At 44.3% G+C, this 9,711-nt stretch overlaps 1 protein-coding gene and 1 long non-coding RNA gene across 6 annotated transcripts in view; one reads left to right on the top strand and one right to left on the bottom strand.

The window, feature by feature from the left end:
- The first annotated feature begins 10 nt into the window (after positions 1-10).
- LOC102493693 (uncharacterized) overlaps positions 11-9,711 on the top strand; it is a 40,517-nt gene continuing 30,816 nt past the window's right edge. For all 5 annotated transcript variants that reach the window (XR_003550651.1, XR_001370953.2, XR_001370952.2 and 2 more), the window contains exons 1-2: positions 11-153; positions 3,022-3,124. This is a non-coding gene — a long non-coding RNA (uncharacterized LOC102493693). The remainder of the gene's footprint in view (positions 154-3,021; positions 3,125-9,711) is intronic.
- Positions 8,649-9,711, bottom strand: part of LOC102493282 (ferritin heavy chain) — a 2,528-nt gene continuing 1,465 nt past the window's right edge. Inside the window, exon 2 of the mRNA XM_014590792.2 lies at positions 8,649-8,846. Within this exon, the coding sequence (XP_014446278.1) occupies positions 8,657-8,846 (190 nt within the window). The 3' untranslated portion in view covers positions 8,649-8,656. The remainder of the gene's footprint in view (positions 8,847-9,711) is intronic.

Below are 9,711 nucleotides of genomic sequence, written 5' to 3'. Positions count from 1 at the left end.
GCCAGCCCCCGGGCGCCGGGCCTGGCGGCGCAGTCGCGAGCGCTCGCGGGCCGTCGGCGCCGCCTGGACGCGAAGTTGGCGTCTGTCTTTCCAGCACCGGCCCCTGGGCAGCAAGGACACCTGAGACACCAACAGGCACCCCACCCTCCTCAGGTTGGATCGGTTCTCCTAGCTCCAACTCATATGCCCTCGCCGCTAGTGCGGGCGCCCGGGGGGCGGGGCCGGTGTCCCTACGGGACCCTGGTCAGGGCGTGGCACTCAGGGTTGGCTGTGGGCTGCTACCTCCTCGCGTCCTGTCTGCCCAGACCCAGCGAGGTTCTGGTCTTCCTACCGGAACTTTACGTGAGGGGACTAGGCAGAGGCTCATGTCTGATGGGTCTCGGCAACTTTTCCCCTTAAACCTCGCAGTAAGTCATTCAGCCTGTGCTCGAGAATGTATTGACCCTATCTGCAAAAAATTTTTCACTTCTGAAAGTGATTTTCTCATCCAAATTCTGCTCCATGGTTTTTATATTGGCATGTCTACACCTCTGTGATTCTCCAGTCACCCCAAATAGCTTCAAAATGAAAATTTAACACCCCGTGGAGGTCTTAGGTTGAGAGCCATTGCTACTTCATCCCTTCACTTCTTGCTGAGTTTCATTTCAGTTTTACTCTCCTACTCCCTGTGTCACTATGAAGATTTCATATACATTGTCCTTCTCTCTCATTGTGGGATTTTAAACCAATAAGTTATTTTATAATCAACTTCTAGTAAGCATATTTTGATGCCAGGCAACGGTTAATGCCAAGCTGGTTGAGACATGGTTCTTGAAGATCAAGAGTATAGGTAGAGGGCCGGCAAGTGGCATAATGGTTAAGGTGCTTGACTCCCACATGGCCCATGGTGATTTGAGTCTTGGACCTGGCACATTTTTTTTTTTTTTTTGAGAGGTTTTTGCTATAGGGCGCATGCGCTCACCAGACAGACACATAGAGACAGAAAGCGAGAAATCACCCCCCAGGGGGGATGGTCATGCTGCAATCCCTTCTCCTCCATTCTCCTCTCAGGATCTTGGGCACGCACGCACACGCGCCCGGCGTGAGTTTTAAGCCACCGGGTCCGCCACGCGAACCATGGTCGACTACGTGGGAGTCCAGCGACATAGCCATTACGCTAACTGCTGGTTCCCAGGACCTGGCAACTTGAAAAATCACACCAGGTGCATGTGTGTGCGAGTCCAAAATCCTGAGTAAATGGAGAAGGAACTGTGGTGTGGCCATCCACCCTGGGCGTGATTTCTTTATTTCCTTCTCTCTGCCTCTCTCCGTTCTTCAGTGACTGCATGCACCCTATAAGGAAAATCTCTCCAAAAAATAATAAAAGAATACAAGTAGTGTGTTTCATATCCAAGTACCACCTGTCCTTGAATTGTTTTATGTAAGTGGCATTTTACTTTTATATATTTATCTTTAAAAGAAACTGGCATGGGGCCAGCAGGTGACATGGTGGTTAATGTGACTGGATGCCACATGGCCAGCTGTAAGGTTTGGAGCAAGCAGGTGGTGTAGTAGTTAAGGCACTGGACTTCCATGTGGCCAACTGGAGGTAACGTCCTGGACCTGGTGGCTTGAAACTCACACCTGGCATGTGTGCATGTGTGCCCAAGATCCCAAGAGGAGACTAGAGGATCAGGGATTGCGGCATGGCCATCCCCTGGGCGGGGGGAGGGTGATTTTTCGCTAGTTTTCTGTCTCTGTCTCTCTGGAAAGTGCACATGCTCTAAAAAAAAAATGGTTTGAGGGGACCAGCAGGTGGCATGGTGGTTAAGGCGCTGGACATTCCCACATGGCTGACCAGGGTTCAAGTCCTGAATCTGGTGACTTGCTTTCTCACTTCCTCTCTCTCTCTCACTCTCAACCTCTGTCTCTCTCTGGTCAAATTAAAAAATAAATGAATGAATAAATAAAAATAAAATAATTATTTTAAAAAAAATGGTTTGATTCCCAGACCTGGTGGTTTAAAAAACATGCCAAGCACGTGTGCATGAGTGCCCAGAATTTAGAGAGGAAAATGGAGAAGGGATTTCAGTGTGGCCACCTCCTCTGAGAGGTGCTTTCTCATTCTCTGTCTCTGGTGACCACATGCACCCTATAGCAATAGGTAAATAAATAAAGTTAAAATTTTAAAAAGAAACTAGCATATAATTGGGAAAGAAGATAGTTGTGAAAGGTAGAAAGGAATCATGGATCCAAACAGAAAGAGCTGTACTGATAGGCGAAATGTGTTTGAAGACATGAGCCCAGGTCCCAAGGAGCAGAGAAGAGTGGCAGGAAGATGGGGACAGGGCAGAGGTAGTCAGACCTGAGTGTGTGGCAGATCTGAGGAGGGACACACCAACTGGAGAGGAGAGAAGAGGTGGGGCACTGAGGGACTAGGCCAGAATGAGATTTGAAGAATCCAATGGAAAGCTAAAGAGCCGGGAGCAGAGAGAAGGGAGCAGTGGTTTGAGAAGGGCAAAAGGAGGGCAAAGTAAAGAAAGACCCAGGAAGGAATGCCAAGAGCATTAAGAGAAGGAGACTGAGAGGCTCTAAAAGTGAGGACTGAATGGAAGGAAGAAGCAGATGGGGAGACCCTGGTGCAGGTGATAATCTCCACAGGACCAGGCAGCAGCTGGTGTCCTCCAGGTTAGCAGAGGAGAACAGCATTTCCTTTTAGCCCCTGGGGAATGAAGGTCATCCATCCAAACTCCAAAACCACCAGGGGGCAAGAGCCTGCCCTTCGCAGAACATTGCTGCAGAAGGAAGAGCAGAATGGGCACATTTGTAACTGCTCTGACATATTTGAGAGAAGCTTGACGGGTCTTCCATGTCTTGGAAGGGCAAAGTGAGGATGGGGTGCAAGGCAGGGGTAATTACTTTGAAAAGTAGGGAAGTTTCTCATAGCAGCTGGGACATCTAGGGGTGGTGCAGTGGGGGAAGAGATGCTGGGATATCTGGGCCGTGGTTTCATTAGGATCTCTGGCCACTTTCCTTTTACAGAGTCAGTAAGGTGAAGGAGTAAGTAAGGTGTAACCATCAAAGGAAAGAAAGACACTCCTCAGCTCCAGCCAGACTTCCACCCCTGAGGAAGGAGGGCTGTCACGTGAGTAAAATTTCAGAGCATGTTGCTGGTCGTGTCAGGAACTAGAAAGGTGAGCAGGAAGCACATTTCATATGACTCTTCTCTAGGATTTTGACTTTAAGTCCCAGGACTAAGCACTGGACCAGATGTAGAAGTTGTCAGAATTTCAAATTCTTCACAACAGCAGTGAGTTGTTTATTTATTTATTTATTTTTAAACAAGTCTTTTATTTAACTTTATTTATTTATTCATTTTAATTTGACCAGAGAGGAATAGAGTGAGAGAGAAAGAGCAAGAGAGAGTGAGAAAGCAAGCTGCCTTGTCTGGGACCCAAATCCCAGTCAACCATGTGGGAATACAACACCCTTAACCACCACGCCACCTGTCAACCCCCAAGTTACTTATTTTTTTAGAGATTTTTGCCTTAGGGTGTGTGCACTGGGGATGAGGGGGTGGCGGACAGACAGTGAGAGGGAAAGTGAGAAATCGCTTCCGGGGAGGATGGCCACACAGCAATCCCTTCTCCATTCTCCTCCCAAGATCTTGGGCATGCACATAAACACGCCTAGTGTGATTTTCAAGCCACTGGGTCCCGGACTCCAACTGTGGTTAGATTTGTGGGAGTCCAGCAACATAATGGCTACTTCATCTGCTGGCCCCCCCAACAGTGAATTTTTATTCCTGGAAATAAAAATGTCTGAGAACAAGGCCCCAGCAGAGCCCGTTTTCTGTGGAAGTCCAATAGCCCCAGAAATTGCAGTAGATTTTCAACTTGTGTTCATTCAGGAGAGCCCCCAAGGATTGTAGAGTCTGTATTCTGAGACTTACCCATTTTGTGAACTTGAGCAAATGACCCAACTTCTCTGAGCCTCGGCCTTATCTATAAAATAGAAGTAATATCTACCTTACAAGACTATCATAAACTTTAGGTTAATTCCAGTTAAATGAAGGAAAACTCATTTAAATAAAACATTGTTTGTTTGTTTGCTGTAGAGCATGTTTGCTCACTGGAGACACACACACATACACACACACACACACACACACACACACACACACACAGAGGGAAAGTGAGAAACCTTCCCCCAGGGGGATGGCCATGTCACAATCCCTTCTCTTCTATCCTCTTCTTGGGATTTTGGCCATGCACACGCACATACCCAGCATATATTTCAAGCTGCTGGGTCTGGGACTTGATCATAGGATCCAGCTACCTTAACCTCTGTGCCAGATTCACAAGATTTTTAAAAGGGCCTTTTTTTTTTTTTAAAGAATTATTTAATTTAATTTAATTTATTTATTTTAATTTTACCAGAGAGGGACAGAGTGAGGGAGGAGAGAGAGAGAGAAAGCAAGAAACCAAGCCACCAAGCCACCAAGCCTGGGGCTCAAATCACAGTTGTCCAAGTGGGAGTTCAGTACCCTTAACTACCACACTACATGCTGGCCTCTAGAAGTGCTATTTTTAAAACAACAATATGATGGATATGAAAGAAACACGAATCCTGGCATAGTCCTCTAGGCATCTCACTCATGGGATGGTCAGACATGGAATGGTGAAAACCTGGCCAGGCCACTGTGAAATTGAATACTAAACTATGTCATGCCCTCAGCCTCCACGGAAAAGGGGGCCCTGCCAGCAGCACTGGCTAAGGTGGGATGCATGACACAAAGGTCTACAGCGGAGCCCTAAAAGGTAAGCAGGTGGCCAGCAGGTAGAACAGATGTTAAGGTGGCTGGATCTCATGTGGTGACTGTGCAGTTCAAGTCCTGGAGTGAGAAGCTTGAAAATCACCAGGTGTATGTGCAGGTGTGCCCAAAATCTGTGCCAGGTCTAAGACATGAACTGTGTAGTTGGCCATGTGGGATTCAGCCACCTTAACCTCCACACCACTTGGCCGGTCCCCCTCAGCCCTTCTTTTTTTTTTTTTTTTTTTGCATGACTTTATTCTCAGGTAGTCCCCCTAACAGTGTCAGGATTACACTCTGACAGTGAAAAGGCCCAGCAGACAAGAGACCTTCTTTTTCACAGTAGTACTAAGAAAAGCACCAAAATGGGGTTTTAGTGTTTGGATTAGCTTGGGGAGCTTGCTTTTCTTTGTATATGTGACTATGACCAGGTGATGTGACACCTTACTTGGTTCTATGTTCTCTTCTGGAGTTGAGGGTGCATTCTGTCTTCTCCAAGCCCCACAGTTAAAAATATGGAAGAAGGTGCCAGCTGGTGATGTTCCAGTTAAGGCGACTGGATCCTGTGTGGCCAACTGCATGATTCAATTCCCTAATCTGGTGCCTTGAAAAAACATGCAGAGCATGTATGCATGCATGTCCAAGATCCCAAGAGGAGAATGGAGAAGAGATTACAACTTGGCCATCCTCCATGAGGAGTGCTTTCTCACCTTCTCTCTCTTCTTTCTCTCTCTGATGAGTGCACATACTCTATAGCAAATTTAAAAAAAAAAAAAAAGGAAGGAAAATACAAAATTGAGGGAAAAAAGAAAATATGAAAGGGACGCCTTCCAAAGGAAAGACATAGCTGTGAGGTTTAGTTACCTACCGTAGGAGAAATGGATGCTGAACAAAGAAAAGATACAGCGGATCCCGCCAGACTACCAATTCTGAAACCACAAGCCTATCGGAAAATCTTCTAGGCTCAGGTAATAGAATATTTCAGTAGACTTGAATTCCCCTGGGAATCAATACACCTTCTCTTGTTGTTCCAGGAAAGTTGTCTCCAGTGGGGAGCAGACTCAGCACTAAGAGGTTGAGCCATGTTGAGATCATGACAAAGGACACGCCATTGGTTTTACCTAAGTGCACTTTCCTCTCTCAAAGTATCACTTCTAGGCAAAGTGCTTCAGGGAATACTTAATGCTTTCAATGTGTTTGTAAAGCACCTTGAGTTCTCAAGTGGCATCACCTAAATGCATAGGTTTTTAATTGGGACTTTTTGAAGCACTGATTCCTGACATGGTCTAGCATTCTGATAGTGATCTTTGAAAACCAACCCATTTTCTCCCAGTCTGACTCAGCTGATTATGGCAGTAAATTTCCTCTAAAGCATCTTCCTGCTTTTTAATCTTTGAAAGAATTAAGAAAACCAACACATGTAAATTAGAAGTAATTCTCCTATAAGTCTATTTGCATTTACATTTATAAAACAGACTAATAATAATTTAATATGCGACATAAAAAGCATGTAAATCAGGGAAACATTAAATGTGCATATTTAGTCAACACATTTACTGAGAGCCTACCATGTGCCAGAGACTGTCCTATGCCCTGGAGATGTAGGAATAGCAAAGTAGATTTTTTAAATCCTTCCTTATATAAGGAGACTTTAAAAAGTTAAGGTGGCTGATCCCACCATGTGCCTACCATGTGCCAGAGCCTACCATGTGCCAGAGACTGTCCTATGCCCTGGAGACGTAGGAATAGCAAAGTAGATTTTTTAAATCCTTCCTTATATAAGGAGACTTTAAAAAGTTAAGGTGGCTGATCCCACATGGCCTAGCGGCTTGTTTTCTCACTTTCCCTCTCTCTCACTCTGTCCCTCTCTGGTCAAATTAAACTGAGGAGGCGGGCAGTAGGTGGCATAGTGATTAGGGTGCTGAACTCCCACATGGTTGACTGTAGTTCGATTCCCAGACCCTGCAGCTTGAAATTGATGCCAAGCATGTGTGATGTGTGCCCAAAAATCCTGAGAAGAGAATGGAATAGAAGGGATTGCAGTCGTGGCCATCCTCCCTGGGGTGTGATTTCTTGCTTTTGGTTTCTCTGTCTCTCCAGTGAGTGCACACACTCTCAAAAAAACCTTTTTTATGGGAAAATGGAATTAAACAATGAGTTTATTTTAATGTAAAGAAAGGAAATCTATGGATTATATTTTTATAATACACATTTTCTTTGACCTTTTTGAAGTTCTCCCTTCATATGACACATTCTGGTACATGTCATCATTTGTTTACCATCTTCATGTTACTGATATGAAATAGTAAGATTCCAATGAACATGCATGTCAAATTTTCAGTGACTGGGACCAGCAGTTAGTGTAATGGCTATGTCGCAGGACTCCCATGTAGTCGACCATAGTTCGAGTCCCAGACCTGGTGGCTTAAACTCACGCCAGGCACATGTGCGTGTGTGCCCAAGATCCTGAGAGGAGAATGGAGAAGAAGGGGTTGCGGCATGGCCGCCCCCCCCGGGGGGGGGAGTGTGATTTCTCGCTTTCTGTCTCTGTCTCTCTCTGTCTTTCTGGTGAGCACACATGCCCTATAGCAAAAACCTCTCCAAAAAAAAGAAAAAAACATTTTTTTTCAGTGAGTGCTTTCTCCATGCTAGACTTTCTATCAGTGCTTTCCAGACACAGTTGATTAGTCTTTCCTCTCTATATTAAATAATGTATTTTTAAAAGTATTTATTTCGGGACCAGCAGATGGCATAATGGCTACATCGCGGGACTCCCATGTAGTCAACCACAGTTCGAGTCCCAGACCTGGTGGCTTAAACTCACGCCAGGCACATGTGCGTGTGTGCCCAAGATCCTGAGAGGAGAATGGAGAAGCGATTGCAGCATGGCCATCCCCCCTGGGGGGGTGATTTTTTGCTTTCTGTCTCTCTGTCTCTCTCTGTCTTTCTGGTGAGTGCATGCGCCCTATAGCAAAAGCAAAACAAAACAAAACTCTCAAAAGATTATTTCATTTTATTTATTATTACTATTTTTCAAATTTTGATTAGAAAGAGACAGAGAGAGACGAAAGGGAAAAGTGAGAAAGCAAGCCACCCAGTCTGGGACTCAAACTACATGAGTCTAGCGCCTTAACCACCACACCACCTGCCAGCCCCCTTCCTAAGTATTGAAAACTGATTTTAGGAGCCAGTGTGTGGAGGTTAAGGCAGCTGACTGAGTGGTTCAAGTCTCAGACCCAGTGGTTTGAAAAACACACAGAGTGGTACTAGGTTAAGACAGTTGACTGAGTGGTTCAAGTCTCAGACCCAGTGGTTTGAAAAACACACATAGTGGGACTAGCAGATGGAGTAATGATTCTGTTGCTGCACTCCCATGTAGTCTATCGTGGTTCAAATCCCGGATCCAGTGGTTTAAAACTCATGCTGGGTGAGGGTGCATGCGTGCCTAAAACCCCAAGAAGGAATTTGTTAAAAAACTAAAATCAGGGACCACCAGGTAGCATGGTGATTAAGGGCACTGGACTCCCACATCCAGACTGTGGTTTGAGTCCTGGACCTCGTAGTTTGCTTTCTTGCGTTCTCTCTCTCTCTCACTGTGTCCCTCTCTGGTCAAATTAAAATAAATAAGTAAATAAAGTTAAATAAAATAATTCTCTTTTTTTTGGGGGGGTACCAAATTTCTTTATTTGAAGGAATGGTACAAATTAAAGAACTTAAGTGGATGTCGTGGTACAACTTATAGGAAACATAAAAGAAAGCCCAACACACATGCACTACTCTGGTGAGCAGGGAAGTCACCTGTGGCTCTGGGGAAGGTAGCCTCAAGCTTAGCTCTTGTTATCACAGTCTCCCAGGGTGTGCTTGTCAGAGATACTCCGCCATGCCAGATTCCAGGGCTCCCATCTTGCGCAAGTTAGTTACATGGTCACCCAATTCTTTGATGGACTTCACCTGCTCGTTCAGGTAATACGTCTCAATGTAGTCACACACACGGGGGTCATTTTTGTCAGTGGCCAGTTGGTACAGTTCCAGTAGTGACTGATTCACATTTTTTAAATTTTAATTTATTTATTTACATTTATTCACTGTACATCATTATAGCATACAAAATGAGATTTTTCCATTCACAGTACACTGTATATTGGCTCAATCAAGCACATCAACATATGTGTTATTGTCAACACATAATTTTCCATTTCTAGTTTTCTGTATATTTTGCCTTTTTTCCCATCCTTGATTCCCTATCTCACCCTCTGCCATCTCCCACCCTCCTCCCACATTGTGTCTGGTATCTATTGTTTCACTAAATATCTTAATAAATCTAAATATTTTCAGTAGCAAGCACAGCTGAAATATACATATCCATGAACACACGTCTGACCTTAGGCATAAACTTCAGTGAATAGAATGAACATACTATAAAGTAGCATCTACCTAGGGCTATATAGCTTACTGCAGTCATCAGATAGGTATTTTTAATGCCTTTTCATTTTTTTCTTCTGAAAAAATTTTTTTATTAATTTACATTCATTCCCTGAGCATCATCACAACATACAAAATGTGGTTTCCCATCTAGAATAAACTGGATAGTGGCTTAATTGTGCATTTTATCATCCATAATATTCCATTTCTAGTTTCATGTATATATGTTTTTTACCCCATGTCTGACCCTCTGTCCTATTCCACTCTCTTATTATGCTATCTCTGCTGTCTACCGTTATCTTCAATTCCTTTTCCCCCAACATTTCGTTGATCACACAATATCATAAGTAATCTAACTACTTACAATAGCAAGTTCAGCTGATGGTTTCAAGAAAAGCAGTTTTGAACTGGTAAGGATATTTCCTTGAAACTTAAGGCCTAGAAACAGGTTAGTATTCTGTTCAAATAGTAGGTACATGAATCCATTGACAGCTCAA

Source organism: Tupaia chinensis, unplaced genomic scaffold (assembly GCF_000334495.1).
Source record: "Tupaia chinensis unplaced genomic scaffold, TupChi_1.0 Scaffold000484_1, whole genome shotgun sequence".
Taxonomy (NCBI): Eukaryota; Metazoa; Chordata; class Mammalia; order Scandentia; family Tupaiidae; genus Tupaia; species Tupaia belangeri.
Note: the sequence above shows the minus strand (reverse complement) of the source record. Positions and strands in the feature narration are given on the sequence as shown.